The sequence below is a fragment of the Aquarana catesbeiana genome, linkage group LG03 (genome assembly GCF_042186555.1).
Source record: "Aquarana catesbeiana isolate 2022-GZ linkage group LG03, ASM4218655v1, whole genome shotgun sequence".
In the NCBI taxonomy this organism is placed as follows: domain Eukaryota; kingdom Metazoa; phylum Chordata; class Amphibia; order Anura; family Ranidae; genus Aquarana; species Aquarana catesbeiana.
Window position 1 is genome coordinate 17719173 of NC_133326.1, and position 16567 is coordinate 17735739.

At 44.7% G+C, this 16567-nt stretch overlaps 1 protein-coding gene across 3 annotated transcripts in view; it reads left to right on the plus strand.

The window, feature by feature from the left end:
* CILP (cartilage intermediate layer protein) overlaps positions 1-16567 on the plus strand; it is a 135857-nt gene that overhangs the window by 104325 nt on the left and 14965 nt on the right. For 2 of the 3 annotated variants that reach the window (XM_073618330.1, XM_073618331.1), the window contains exons 3-5: positions 4480-4572; positions 4722-4991; positions 9320-9505. In XM_073618330.1, coding sequence (XP_073474431.1) covers positions 4480-4572; positions 4722-4991; positions 9320-9505 — 549 coding nt within the window. The remainder of the gene's footprint in view (positions 1-4479; positions 4573-4721; positions 4992-9319; positions 9506-16567) is intronic. The other variant, XM_073618332.1, reaches the window with a different exon arrangement.

Consider the following 16567-nt stretch of genomic DNA (forward strand, 5'->3'; position numbering starts at 1 on the left):
GGATGCAGATGCCACCTGAACAAAATGAAAGCTAGTGTCAATCATCTCTGACTCCGCCTACACCATGGCAATAACACATTTTTCTGTATAGCATCACTTTAAATAAGAGGTAAAAAATAACTTTTTACAAATTTTTTTTTTTTCTGTGACATTAATTGCATCATCAAAATTATTCAAGAGGGTGAAATTGTTCTTAAAATATTTACTTGCGGTGAAGCCCATGCTCAGTAAAAGAAAAAAAAGTAATCTTCCTGGTGGCACAGGAGTATACGGCCGGATAGGCTACACAAATCATTGCCGGTGAACCTGATCAGTGACAGGTCTCTCATATATACTTTGGCTGATTCTCAATGGTTATGTCTGTCCGGCTCTCTGTAATGAGTGGATATGCGCCCTGGGTAAATATCAGAATAAATTAGGAGACATTCCGCCGCCAGATGACTTATTGCCAAAACATGGAAAAGTGACCTGCCATCACATCATCATCTTATAGACAAAATAAAATCAAAGTTGTTCACCACTGACCTTTTACATCAACTGCTGGCAATATCCTTTTTTTAGGTCCTGTTCACCCTAATGGTTGGGGGGGCAGTAAAACCTTGTGGCTGGTTTTACCACCCCCCTCAGCCACTCCCCTTAGCTGTAGAGGCAGAAGCAAGGTGTGTACACATGCCACAGCCGTGTCATTCATTATACCCCCCCTGTCGATCGTGAGTGACTGCCTGCCCGATCGCCACCCATTCAAGTGAGTGGGGCCATTCTCCAAGCATCCTGCAACTGCATGCAATGGAAATGGTTGTGGCATGCTAGTTCAGGGTTCAAGGGTCAATTGGAATTACTGGGTCTGGTGTTCATTAGAGCTGCACGATTCTGGCCAAAATGAGAATCACATTTTTTTTTTGCTTAGAAAAAAGATCACGATTCTCTCACAATTCTCACGGCATAACATCATTGTTAACATTATACAAAAAATTGGGCTAACTTTACTGTTTAGTTTTTTTATTAATTCATTAAAGTGAGTTTTTTCCAAAAAAAAAAATGCATTTGAAAGACCGCTGTGCAAATACAGTGTGACATAAAATATTGCAACATTTGCCATTTTATTCTCTATGGTCTCTGCTAATAAAAAAATATATATCATGTTTGGGGGTTCCAAGTAATTTTTTTAGCCAAAAATACTGATTTTAAAGTAGAACTATAGGCAAAACTTTTTTTTTTCATTTTGGATAGAGTAATGGAGTGTTATAACCAGTGTTGCCTACACCCCCACCCCTCACCCCCCACCCCCTCAAGTGAAATTTACTGGCAGGATGCCAAAATTTACAAACGGCACCAATTTTTTTTTTTTTACTGGCAAAAAAACCTGAAATTTACTGACAGAGCTGCATTTTTTACTGGCACTGCAATGTACCTAAAATGCCTGTTTTCAGTGCTAAACATTGCAAATATCAATATTTACATGATAAACATGTTGCTAGTGCTATTCACAATGTGTTTAGGTAAACAAAAGTCAACAACCATATTTCTCCATACACATGGAACAGCAGGGGGTCAAAAGCTACGTGGACATGGTACAGGGGGTCAGAAGCTATGTGGACATGGTATGGGGGGTCAGAGGCTGTGCGGACATAGTACGGGGGTCAGAGGCTGTGTGGACATGGTGTGGGGGGTCAGAGGCTGTGTAGACATGGTACGGGGGGTCAGAGGCTGTGTGGACATGGTGTGGGGGGTCAGAGGCTGTGTAGACATGGTACGGGGGGTCAGAGGCTGTGTGGACATGGTACGGGGGTCAGAGGCTGTGTGGACACGGTACGGGGGTCAGAGGCTGTGTGGACATGGTACGATGGGTCAAAGGCTGTGTGGACATAGTACGGGGGTCAGAAGCTGTGTGGATATGGTACGGGGGGTCAGAGGCTGTGTGGACATGGTACGGGGGGTCAGAAGCTGTGTGGACATGGTACGGGGGGTCAGAGGCTGTGTGGACATGGTACGGGGGGTCAGAGGCTGTGTGGACATGGTACAGGGGGTCAGAGGCTGTGTGGACATGGTACGGGGGGTCAGAGGCTGTGTGGACATGGTACGGGGGGTCAGAGGCTGTGCGGACATGGTACGGGGGGTCAGAGACTGTGTGGACATAGTACGGGGGTCAGTGGCTGTGTGGACATGGTACGGGGGGTCAGAGGCTGTGCGGACATAGTACGGGGGGTCAGAGGCTGTGTGGACACGGTACGGGGGGGTCAGAGGCTGTGTGGACATGGTACGGGGGGTCAAAGGCTGTGCGGACATAGTACGGGGGTCAGAGGCTGTGTGGACATGGTACGGGGGGTCAGAGGCTGTGTGGACATGGTATGGGGGGTCAGAGGCTGTGCGGACATAGTACGGGGGTCAGAGGCTGTGTGGACATGGTACGGGGGGTCAGAGGCTGTGTGAACATGGTACGGGGGGTCAGAGGCTGTGTGAACATGTAACGGGGGGTCAGAGGCTGTGTGAACATGGTACGGGGGGTCAGAGGCTGTGTGAACATGGTACGGGGGGGGTCAGAGGCTGTGTGGACATGGTGCGGGGGGTCTGAGGCTGTGTGGACATGGTACGGGGGGTCAGAGGCTGTGTGAACATGGTACGGGGGGTCAGAGACTGTGCGGACATGGTACGGGGGGTCAGAGGCTGTGTGAACATGGTACGGGGGGTCAGAGGCTGTGTGAACATGGTACGGGGGGGTCAGAGGCTGTGTGGACATAGTACGGGGGGGGTCAGAGGCTGTGTGAACATGGTATGGGGGGTCAGAGGCTGTGCGGACATGGTACAGGGGGTCAGAGGCTGTGTGGACATGGTACGGGGGTCAGAGGCTGTGCGGACATGGCACGGGGGGTCAGAGGCTGTGTGAACATGGTATGGGGGGTCAGAGGCTGTGCGGACATGGTACAGGGGGTCAGAGGCTGTGTGGACATGGTACGGGGGTCAGAGGCTGTGCGGACATGGCACGGGGGGTCAGAGGCTGTGCGGACATAGTACGGGGGTCAGAGGCTGTGCGGACATGGTATGGGGGGTCAGAGGCTGTGCGGACATGGTACAGGGGGTCAGAGGCTGTGTGGACATGGTACGGGGGTCAGAGGCTGTGCGGACATGGCACGGGGGGTCAGAGGCTGTGCGGACATAGTACGGGGGTCAGAGGCTGTGCGGACATGGTACGGGGGGTCAGAGGCTGTGTGAACATGGTACGGGGGGTCAGAGGCTGTGCGGACATGGTACGGGGGATCAGAGGCTGTGTGGACATGGTACGGGGGGTCAGAGGCTGTGTGGACATGGTACGGGGGGTCAGAGGCTGTGTGGACATGGTACGGGGGGTCAGAGGCTGTGCGGACATGGTACGGGGGGTCAGAGGCTGTGTGGACATGGTACGGGGGGTCAGAGGCTGTGTGGACATGGTACGGGGGGTCAGAGGCTGTGTGGACATGGTACGGGGGGTCAGAGGCTGTGCGGACATGGTACGGGGGGTCAGAGGCTGCGTGTTTAGTGTTCTCCTATTGAATGGCTCAGCTCTGCTCTAGCTGTCCTCCCTCCTCGGCTCAGCCTGATCAGCACAATTCAAATCAGTTTCATTCTGACTGACCTGGAGTGGAGAGTGAATGATCAGGGCCAGCGCAGAACCGCTCTGTTCAGCACTCCCTCCGTTCCAGGCAGAGACAGACCCAAATATTTGGGATTTTCTTTTACTTTCACTTTCAATGATAATGGTAAATAGGACAAATAGAAGATGAATCTCCTTAACGGGGGGGGGGGGGTCACAGAGAGCAATAAAAATGACAGGTGTTCTAATTCCTATCCACTCTATCCAAAACTAAAAAACTAATTTTGCCTTTATTTATACTTTAACTTGTAAGCAACAAGTGTCAGAAAAAGGTTTAGTCTTTAAGTGGTTAAACTTCCCTCATTTACAGAGCGAAGTTCATTCCTTTGATCTAAATGGACCAAGTGTAACAATGTTTCTCTTTATTGCTGTGTAAGCAATGTTGTCATAAACGTGGCAGGCTGCCTGTTTTGTTGTTTTTTTTGTTATTTTTTTGACAACTGTCGGCTTGAGCAGAGAAGTCTCTGCACTGAATCGGGAAAATGCTTTGTTAATATCGGGAGGGGGGTAGAATTACGATCTCAATTCTTTAACGATTAATTGTGCAGCTCTAGTGTACATTATGTGGCCCATGGGCACCATATGTATTTTTACTTATGCCACATCCTATAAGTCATACATAGTGGGTATTGGAGGAAAGTGATGGGACTTTAAAGGCACATATAACATTTAACAAATGTATTAGTCTACATAAAAATACAGTAGTACAGTAGAAAGATACAGAAATATAAAATATAAATGGACTTAGATGTGTATATATCTTTCTTCGTAAGATCTATTAATTTATCAAATTAAATCAGATATAAATCATTTTTTTACCTTAGCTGATTTCCTTTTCATTTATACTCTAGGATCTCGCAATAGCGATGACGTGCTGAATCACTCCACAAGAAGAATTCGGGTCGGCAAGAAAGGTCTCAGCTCTCTAGTGAAGAAAAAAGATGGTATAAAAAATCACTTCTGTGTTGTCACTGTTTTGTGGATTATGAATATTCTTTTAGCGCTATCTATAAGCATTGGTTTCCTGTGTGTGCCTTGTCAATGGACATTACTTCCCCATTCACCTAATCCTAACGTGTCCTATAAATTTCAGAGTTTCAGGAGTGGACAACTTGGTTCAACATTGACCACCCAGGTGGCAATGGAGACTATGAACGTCTTGATGCTATCAGATTTTACTACCCAAGCCGAGTTTGCCAAAAGCCCCTCCGCATGGAGGCTCGGACCACAGAGTGGGTGCCAGCAGGCAAGACAGGAGAAGTGGTGCACTACAGTCTGGCCAGGGGCTTCTGGTGCATCAATAAGGAGCAACCCGAGGGCAAAAACTGCTCTAACTATTCCGTTCGTTTCCTGTGCCCAGTGGGTGAGTCCCCCTCTGTTATTTCACTTATTTACAAAGTGGTTGGTCCTTGAGGTCCACATTCGTGCACCTTTTTAGGTCACACAGAAAACATTTAGCAAAAAAGTAGTTTGCTGCTTAGCATTTCTATATACAGTACACTAAAGCTGAATTCCAGGAGATACAAACATCCAGGCATACTTTTAATCTATAAATAGTATTACATTATTATTTTTATATGGAAATAGCATAAGGAACTGAAGCTGTCTTGGCATCAGCCTCCTGTGATCCCCTGCACAGCAGCACTCAGGCTGGGAGAGGGTGTAGCAGTACTCTGAGCCAGGACCCTTCTGTTTTGCTTTTCGTGCTTCTTGCTGCTTTGAGTCCTCAAAACTACTAGTGCTGCTCCTTTGTCTCGAGCACATGGCTGTCCAAGTCCTTTTTCCCCTCCCTTTCCTTCCTGCAGCATCACCTGTCATGAGCTAATGAACCAGTCCAACAAGTTAATTAGCATATGAATAGGTATGCTATAAAAAACACTAAAATAGCCAAAAGCAACCTCCCTTGTGCTTTGCACCTCATCATAGCACCTCCTAGTGGTGGTTGATAAGCCAGTTCCCTGTGGGGTTAAACAGGACCTTAGGGGCAGGTTGAGGAAAGTGGAAAGTTATTGCTGGACTCATAAGGTTAAAAAATAATATAGCATATACAATAGCGACACAAGACATATTGTAATTGAATATTATTTAAAATTACCTTTCCTGTTCAAACTGCAGCTCTGTAATTCTCTATAGAATGCAATATGGCAACCTGGAGGTGTTCTGTACATAGATGGTATACAGAACACCCCCCCCCCCCCCCCCCCCCGAAATGTATTTTCCTGCTTGTGTGATTGGCTGACTGGTTTTCCCAGAAGTCTGCATTAAGATACAAGTGAGATTTTTGGCATCCTCTGCAACAAAAATGCCATTTGTTTAAGGGAAATCACTTCTAAAGGGATACAGACCCTGCCATTTCCCTTATTAGAGCCCTGCAGGTGCAGCAGCTAACTGATAATTATAAAGACACTCCTATTAGATTCACATGGACACGGATAAACAAACAGCTATTTCTCTAGAATAACAAAAGTTGGGAATCTGCAACAAAGTTTGTTAAAATCCCTGCAATGTACATAGATCACCCAGAGGGGAATGTTTTTTTTTCAACAAAAGTGGAGTTACTCTTTATAGCTGAAATCCAGGAATATAGCCATTTTGTACAATGTTCTGGATTACTAAGGGTTTTGTCCAACGACGTGCATGCCACCTAATGCACTTATCTCTTTCATTTACAATTTATATTTTTACTGAGCACCGTGAGTACAGATATCACTATACTTCTGGTGCTCCAACGCTGGACCTTCTGGTCTAATCTACTGCAGCTGCAGAGTCGAGTGCAGCCGCTGTGCTCACCCTTCCCCCTGCTACTAAAAACCTGTAAGGCAAAGGCATAATGAGCTAGCTCATTATGAAATACTTACCTTAGAACGAGGCGTCGGTATCTAATCCCGGTTCACGCCGAGGGAGCTGACATTTTGCCCTCAGCGTGTCTGCCGTATTCGTGGCTCCGCCGCTGTGAGTGGCCAGAGCTGTGATGATGTCACTCCCACGCATGCGCACGTGAGTTTTCTTCAGACCCTTAGCCGGGCATTCACAGCGCATGCGCCACTGACGTCAGCGGCTGCATGCAAAGTGAATATCTCCTAAACGATACAGGTTTAGGAGATCTTCATTTTACCTACAGGTAAGCCTCATTATAGGCCTTAGTATAGGCTTTCCTGTAGGTAAAAATGAATAATTAGAGTATACAACCACTTTAAAGTCCCATAGGGGGTTCCCTCTTCTTTTTTTGTAAACACTACCAGATTGAGGGAGTAGATGAAGGGTTGCCATGCACTCACACTCCCATAAGAAGTTACATAGGATAACAGACGATTCATTCCTCCCAACTTTCTGAGATGGCAATGAGGGACACCTATTAGCAAAAGTATGTAGGCATAGGACACACCCCCTTAAAAGAGAATTATACAATAAAAAATGATTAGTTAAACCCACAAGTTTTTTTTTACCACTACTATTCCTTTACATTGGCTTTTGGAATTTACAAATGCAGCAATTTAGAAATTGGATAAAAGGTTTAGCACTGGGAAACACTTTTTGATAGATAAATAGTGCATTTTATGTACAACTATATAGATCAGACCAAAATGAGGGACAAGTGGGGTAGAAAGAGGGACAGAGGGACTTTGTTCCAAATGAGGGACAGTCCCTCAAAATCAGGGACAGTTGGTAGCTATGGGTGATCCCTGGTTGGGTCCCACTGGGGTCACGCTACACATCCAGCTAAAAAGCTACAGGAACATGGGTACCAGGAACATGGTCAGCTAATCTACCCAGCTACGCTGCCCAGCAGGCTGATCCATGCTTCTCCCATACTCTTCCTACCCCTTCCCGACTGAGCCCGGCCCTTACTCACTCCATGTTGTGTAGGCCACACACCAACCAGCAATAAAGAAGAGTCAAGTCCATATCATAGTTACATAGTAGGTGAGGTTGAAAAAAGACACAAGTCCATCAAGTCCAACCTATGTGTGTGATTATATGTCAGTATTACATTGTATATCCCTATATTTTGTGGTCATTCAGGTGCTTATTCTAATAGCTTCATGAAACTATCAATGCCCTCCGCTGAGACCACCGCCTGTGGAAGGGAATTCCACATCCTTGGTGCTCTTACAGTAAAGAACCCTCTACGTAGTTTAAGGTTAAACCTCTTTTCTTCTAATTTTAATGAGTGGCCACGAGTCTTGTTAAACTCTCTTATTCGAAAAAGTTTTATCCCTATTGTGGGGTCACCAGTACGGTATTTGTATACTGAAATCATATCCCCTCTCAAGCGTCTCTTCTCCAGAGAGAATAAGTTCAGAGCTCGCAACCTTTCCTCATAACTAAGATCCTCCAGACCCTTTATTAGCTTTGTTGCCCTTCTTTGTACTCGCTCCATTTCCAGTACATCCTTCCTGAGGACTGGTGCCCAGAACTGGACAGCATACTCTAGGTGCGGCCGGACCAGAGTCCAGAGTCTTGTAGAGCTGGAGAATTATCGTTTTATCTCTGGAGTTGATTCTCTTTTTAATGCCAATATTCTGTTTGCTTTGTTAGCAGCAGCTTGGCATTGCATGCCATTGCTGAGCCTATCATCTACTAGGACCCCCAGGTCCTTTTCCATCCTAGATTCCCCCAGAGGTTCTCCCCCCAGTCTATAGATTGCATACACAATAGTGGTAAAAGAGGAGCCTGCAGTTCACACAAAGAAATAGGGGGGAGCAGTAAGGTGAAATTACCTATTTCCACCCTGACACCCCTCTACATCATTAGTGTGCAGCACCTTCATCACTGTACAGCCACCAGCGGGGGTGGGTCCAATCTCTATTGCATAAATACATTGTTCTCTGCAGGGATGATCCGGGGCTTGATTGTGCTGTATGGCAGGGGCTTCCTGGAACGGAAGATTGGCTTAACAGATAATCAAATCCCATGGCAGGTAAAACGGTTCACATATGCATTCCGGCTGTGTTTTTGGCTGTATGCCTGGAGTTCAGCTTTAAAGGGTAACTCTGCTTTTATTAAAAATGATCACATATATTATTGCTACACAAGCAACATTTTTATACAATTTTATTAAACAGTACCTTCAATTTACACCCAACTATGACTTTAAAAACTGATAAAATGTCAAATATAGTGTGAAAGGACCCTAAAGCAGTTCACTGATGTGTATTACGGATGTGTGTTTAATTGTTGGCCTCTGCTTATGCTTTAGTGGCGCTGGCTTCAACTTTCCTTTTTATGCAGATAAAGTAAATATAAGATGGCAGGAAAACAAAACAATGGCTGATTAGAAACTGTGTTCACCTCACATATCCAAAAACATGCAATGGAATATTAAAAGGAGTGAATTATTTCCTGCATGTGATTGGATGGTTGAATTGAACACGAGTTCCGATTACGTCACGCTTTAGTGGCTGGACTGAAGTTGATGAAAAGTTCTACACTTGAGATGAACCCCCCGTACAATTTATTGCATGGCGATTCTCGGCCCCTTTAGTAAATCAACCCAAATGTGTCTGTGTTCCTCTTTATAGAAATTCTAGGATGAAGCCGTTTTCTGCCATTTTCTGTCAACATGTGGCATCAGTGAACACCACCGACTATTTTCACATTTTCCTTTCTTTTATTTCCTTCTCTCTGGATTGTAGGTACATGGATATTCCAGTTTATATCTCTATAACAATACATGTCCATTTGTTTCAGTTTTAACAACCTCTCTCCCAAAAGAACCTTGGTCAGAATGGTCAGCATGGAGTGAGTGCTCAGCCAAATGTGGCAGCACAGGCATGCAGATCCGGAGAAGGACATGCTTAGCAGAAGATCATTGGCAAGAACACTGTAATGGCCCCACAGAGGAGGGACGCAGGTGTACTGGACAGCCATGTACAGGTAATCGAGAGTCAGAACACATAAGATTTTATATATCTGCTGAAGAACTTAATATCATCATTATATAGTAAGTTTTTTTTCTCCATTCAAAAGTATTCCACATCCACACCCAGATCTTTGTCCTGGGTGCAGATATGGAATACCTTTTACTTGTTTGAGGACTCTTTGACTGGCCAAAGAAGATTTCATCCTGGCACCAGGCATTTACTAAGGTGCGCACTCCAGAATTAAAAATACTTTGAAGCCTCCTTTCCATTAGCATGACATTTGTCGCACCCCGTCACATAAAATTACATTTATTTGTAAAAAGAAAGTTGGAGGGGGATGTACAGTGCCTTTAAAAAGTATCCATCATGCGAAAATGGAAAGAGTATGGCACAACTGCAAACCTACCAAGACATGGCCGTCCACCTAAATCGACAGGAGAGCATTAACCAGAGAAGCAGCCAAGAGGCCCATGGTAACTCTGGAGGAGCTGCAGAGATCCACAGCTCAGGTGGGAGAATCTGTCCACAGGACAACTATTAGTCGTGCTCTCCACAAATCTGACCTTTATGGAAGAGCCAAGAAGAAAGACATTATTGAAAGAAATCCATAAGAAGTCCTGTTTGCAGTTTGAAAAAAAAGCCATGTGGGAGACACAGCAAACATGTGGAAGAAGGTGCTCTGGTCAGATAAGACCAAAATTGAACTTTTTGGCCTTAAAGAAAAACGCTGTGTGTGGTGGAAAACTAACAATGTACATCACCCTGAACACACCATCCCCACCGTGAAACATGGTGGTGGCAGCATCATGTTGTGGGGATGCTTTTCTTCAGCAGGGACAGGAAAGCTGGTCAGAGTTGATGGGAAGATGAATGGAGCCAAATACAGGGCAGTCTTAGAAGAAAACCTGTTAGAATTGGCTCCAGCTGACGCATTTCTCCACAAGAGGCGTCAACTGGGAAAGGAGCCTTCGTCAAGCGTGTGAGATCTCTATAATTTTAGATCATATCTGTTCAGTAAGGGGCGTGTATTTTATGTGGTGGATGTTTTCCTCTAAAGCACCACTTTCTTGTCCTGTCCAAGACACGTTTTAACACTGGATATTCACTTTAAAAATGAATTCTTCGTTTAGGGTTTGCAACCAAGAAAAAAAAAAATTCTGAACTGCCACTAATTTAATGGACTTTATTTTTGTAGTGTATACTTTTACATTTCTTTTTTTTTGGATCAAACTTTTATATTGAATCGCTGTTATCATTGATTTGAATTCACTGTTGATGTATTGTTGATACAGGAACGCCCCAGTTTATTTTTCTTTATTTTATGTTGAGTTTTGTGTTTGGACTCACTGGGTTGCAGCCTTCTTTATTTGCAGAGTTGTAAATTATCTCAACCAACCACTTAAGGACCAGGCGTATTTTTCAAACTTGTTGTTTACAAGTTAAAATCAGTTTTTTTTTGCTAGAAAATTACTTAGAACCTCCAAACATTATATATTTTTTTTTCAGACACCATAGAGAATAAAATGGTGGTCGTTGCAATACTTTATGTCACACCGTATTTGCGTAGCGGTCTTACAAGTGCAATTTTTTGGGAAAAAACACAATTTTTAAATAAAAATATAAGAGAACAGTAAAGTCAGCCCAATTTCTTTTCTATATCGTGAAAGATAATGTTATGCCGAGTAAATTGATACCCAACATGTCACCCTTCAAAATTGCACCCGCTCGTGGAATGGCGACAAACTTTTATCCTTAGAAATCTCCATAGACAACGTTTAAAAATTTCTACAGGTTACCAGTTTGGAGTTACAGAGGAGGTCTTTTGCTAGAATTATTGCTATCGCTCTAACGATCGTGGCCATACCTCACATGTGTGGTTTGAACACAGTTTTCATATGCGTGTGTGACTTACGTATGCGTTCGCTTCTGTGCGCGAGCTCGGCGGGACGGGGCACTTGAATTGTTTTTTTTTCTTATTAATTTTACTTTTTATTTTTTATTTTTACACTGTCTTTTAAGAAAAAAAAAATTGGGTCACTTTTATTCCTATTACAAGGAATGAAAGCATCCTTGTAAGCATAAACAAAAAGCATGACAGGACCTCTTTAATGGGAGATCTGGGGTCAAAAAGACCTCAGATTTCACATTTACACTTAAAAGCAATAAAAAAAAAAGGACCAGGCGTAATTTTCAAACTTGTTGTTTACAAGTTAAAATCATTTTTTTTTGCTAGAAAATTACTTAGAACCCCCAAACATTATATATATTTTTGTCAGACACCCTAGAGAATAAAATTCTCTATACTCTATGCAATACTTTATGTCACACCGTATTTGCGTAGCGGTCTTACAAGCAGTAGTGTACTTAGGATTTGTGCTGACCTAGGCCTGACTAAATGCGTGCACCCCCTAATTTAAATATGACCCACCCCTTCCTGTCAAGGCCACACCCTTTGCTGTTTAAGATCCGCCCTGAAATTTTCGAGTGGGGACACTTCTGAGGGCCTGGGGGGGGGGGGGGCAATGGATTCCCTTAATTTGCATACATTTACTCTCACTTCCTGTTTGGCTATGGGACAGGAAGTGAAGGGGAACCTCTGCAATGGGACAGGGATGGTAAAAAATAAACTGACAGGGGCTATCAACCCCTTTATTACCTTATTACTTTCCTTTTTTTTTATTACCTTATTCTTTCCAAATTGAAAAAAAAAAGTGTTGCCTATAGTTCTACTTTAAGCACAAATTTCTGATAATTTATGGAGAGGACTAAGACGATATAACCATGCCAAGGGTGCAGCAGAAAACATATAGCACAGTGAGGAAGGTTTGTGTTCCAGGATGATAGGACAGTCAAAATTAGAAGCGGCGCCCCCCCCCCCCAGTAGCGGAATGCCGGCGGCACTAGAATAATTTGCCTTTCAGCCCAGTCCGCCCCATAAGATTGGCGCTACACTTATGCCCCGTACACACGGTCGGACTTTGTTCGGACATTCCGACAACAAAATCCTCGGATTTTTTCCGACGGATGTTGGCTCAAACTTGTTTTGCCTACACTCGGTCGCACAAAGTTGTCGGAATTTCCGATCGACAACCACGCGGTCACGTACACCACGTACGACGAGACTAGAAAAGGCCGGTTCAGAACCAAGCGCGGCACCCTTTGGGCTCCTTTTGCTAATCTCGTGTTAGTAAAAGTTTGGTGAGAGACGATTCGCGCTTTTTCAGACTCGTGGCTTTCAGATCGTTTTCTGCCGTTCAGTTTGTGCTTGTGGGTTTGTATTTGCTCTTCAGTGCGTGCAGTCAGTTCGTATCGGAGTTTTCTGTGCGATCTTGTCCGCTCGTTGCTGTTTTTCAGGTCGCTCTTCACAGGCCTTGCTGTTCTTCAGTGCGTTCTGTTACTTCGTTCTGAGCAGCCGACCGTTTTCTAGCCATGTTTCGTATGCGTACTCCTCGTAGAGTTCGTGCTGTGCGGGGGCTTGGTGTTGGGGTCCTGACCTTGACACAAGTCCAGTCCATGAACAGGGTGGGGAGGAGTTCATGGACCAAGAATTGGTTGCTTCAGCGTGACCAGTTCTCTCATATGCCTTTGCTCCGTGAGATCCATGAGAATAATCCTGATGATTTCAGGAACTTTCTCCGGATGACGGACCCCGTGTTTCACCGTTTGTTGGCTTCGCTGACCCCCTATATCAGCAGGCAGGATACCTGCATGAGGCAAGCCATCACTCCGGAGCAGAGGTTGGTCGCTACCCTGTGGTATTTGGCCACAGGGAGAAGCCTGCAGGACCTCAAGTTCTCGACAGGCATCTCCCCCCAGGCTCTTCTTTGTGGACATTTACTGCTTGTGTTTGTTTTAGCTGACCCTGACAGAAATGTGTGGAGTGCAGAAAATGTCGTGATTGTGTAACCTTATACAAAGCACTGTTGGCTGTTATTTACTAAATGCAAAGACACTTTTCACTACAAGTGCACTTGCAACTGCACTGAAACTGCACTTGTAGTGCAAAGAGGATTTGCCCTTAGGAAATAACCCCCATTTTCTCATCAAACAACAATTACATCACCCCAAAAGTGTTGTAGTGTTGAGACAATAATCCACACATTCTTGATGAACAATCTTTTTAATACCTGCACAATCACATGTGCATTTACCAAAGGTTTTTCTGACAAACCAACATGTTTGTTGTATAACAATTTTTGTGGTGCCATTATCCAAAATCAAAATGTGCATTTTATAGAAAACAGGCATGTGTAAAACCAACAAGAAAGACACAACTCTTAATCTTACAAAGTTCACATTTGGTAGAACTGGAAGGCAATATCAGACATGAGTATTTAGGAACTGTGTTTGATATAGCGTTCAGATGGGGGGAAATCACCCCTGGCAAAGCCAAATTTGGAAGATGCTCACAAATTTCACAATGTCAACATGTGCTATCTGCCATCACGGGGGATGAAGGGACGTGTTTTGGGGGAGAAAGCCCTTCCTCACCGCTACTTTATTATTGAGGAAGGGGTTGCACCCCCAAAACGCGTCCATTGATCTCCCGTGATGGCAGATAGCACATGTTGACACACTGTGTGCATCCTCCAAATTTGGCTTTGGGAAAAATCACAAAAACATTTCGCACATTGTAGCACACAAAAGAAGAAAGTGATTTGGAGGGGTTTTAAACTCGCCCCAAAACATCAATGATGTTTTTATATTTTGGAATAACATCATTGATGTTTTGCTTGATGTTTTCCAATTGTAAATTACACCCCATGATCTCCCCGATCAGGATCTGGGCACTTTCTGATGTGAAAGGATCTTCATCCACAACCTCACGATCACCTAAAAAGAGAGGAACCCAAAATAAATTAGGTCTAAAAAAAATGCCGCCATCCATCTCTTATCTGAGCCTGTGGTCGCAGACACTCACCTGTTGTGGTGACTACTTCCACCACGTCTTCTTCCTCCTGCTCAGCTTGTGTTGGGGGGATTTCCCCTTCTTCCAGAGGGGGGGGGCTCTGGTCTCCTCGGATGAGGGGTGTCCTCCGAGTCTTTTCTCCCCTATGTAAAACAAAAATGGTATAATTAGCACACAGATATTTGATGGCAGAACTAGAAATAGGAAACATTGCTTGGAAGTGGGGTACAATTGTCTATTTTAGCCGAGTTCCAACATGTAGCTTTTTTAGTTTCCTTTGTCAAGCTGCAATACTTTACCTGTTTGGTACAAGCTTCACAGATGTAGCCCCCCTATAGTATACACTGGAGCACCTGTGTGGCCCCCCTAATAAAAATGGTGTTCTTGTGTCCCACACTAGTGCTCCAGTGTCCAGATGTGAAAACAGCTGCTGAGTGTCCTCTCCTTACACACAATCTAGTTTGCATTTCATTCTAGTAACAAAGCCATCTACACAACCCAATTCTTTGAAGACAAGTATAGGGCCTCAAAATGGTGGCCAAATGCATATGGCCTAAACAATGGTATTTTATAGTCCGAAAAAAAAATGTGTGATCCGAACGAATAATGTGCCCATGAACATGAAAGTTGCCATTTTAAACTGTACAACAGTTCCTAAAAGCACATGGAGCAGCACGAACGTAATAAACACAAAAAGAATAGGAACACAGCACAACTACTTACTTTTTTGCAACACTCTCCGGATCTTTCTGTACTGCTCATGTTCTCGTAATTTCAGGTCCGACCACCGCTTCCTGAGCTGATCTTTCGATCGTCGTACCCCGAATTTCCGGTGCAGACTCCTGACCACTTTCGCCATGATCTTGGCCTTTCGGACATTGGGGTTGGGGTAAGGCCCATACTTTCCATCATAGTCGGCCTTCTTCAGGATGTCCACCATCTCCAACATCTCCCCAAAGGACATATTTGAGTCCTTTAATCTCCTTCTGGATTGGGACGTTTCAGGCTCCGGCCTTTCCTCCTCCTCCTCGTTGCTGTACTTAGCACGATCCTGCTGTCTATCCGCCATGTGCTCTTCCTCCACTGCGCCGAACGAAAAGGGGCGGGGAATAGAATAGAAAGAACGTCAGGGGCGGGCGGACTTATACGCATGCGCAGTGTGTATAAATCGTAACGCGCGCATCTTACGTACGATCTGTGAGCGGAGGAAGGAGCATCGGAGACGCCGATCGTGCTAACGAAGGTAGGATCTAAACTTGGCCCTATACTGCTTCGAAATTGAAGCCTATATTGTAACAAGATTAGGGGAGTTTGGCCTGACATTAGGGTTTGTCTTGTGTTGTGTCTTGCATAGAAAATGGATGGGTTCAACGACCACAATTTCCTGCCCCTGTTCATAGACAAGTACAGAGAGCTGCCCTGTCTGTGGCAAGTGAGACACCCCCACTATAATCACAAACAGAAGAGGCAGGCAGCGCTGGAGAAGGTGAAGCCGGTGGTCCCCACAGCAACCATCCCTTATTTAAAAGCTAAAATTGGTGGCCTGAGGAGCACTTATCTTAGGGAGCGCAAGAAGGTCACAGATTCCCAGAGATCCGGAGCTGCAGCAGATGACGTTTATGTCCTCAGGCTGTGGTACTATGAGAGACTGCGATTTCTGTCAGACCACACTGAAGTCAGGGAATCCCTCTCTACTCTTCCTTCCACGCTTCCTTCCATACCAGCTGAGGCTTCCGATGTCCAACCTGGGCCTTCCAGCCAGGAAGAAGTGGAGGAGCCCAGCTTGAGTCAGGTATAGCATTCTTCTACAGATTTCTGGTCAATAAATAAATGATGTTTACTAGATGTTATTATTGATCACTAATTGCTGATTGAAAAAAGTGTTTTACATATCAATAGACAGTAGTGGGCACCCAAAATTGGGACAAGAATGCAAAATGCTGGGCTCAGAAGGATAGTCTGTTATATTTGTTAACATTCAATTTGCAGCATTCAGGAGGTGAAAATTGTGTGTGATTGATGAAAAAAATACTAAAACTATGTCCCTTTTTCATACACAGGAAGACCTCAGCCAGGAGGAGGCTGTGGAATGTGGCAGTCAGGAGGAGGCGGGGATTATTAGTGTCAGCCAGGAGGAGGCGGGGATTAGTGGCAGCCAGGAGGAGG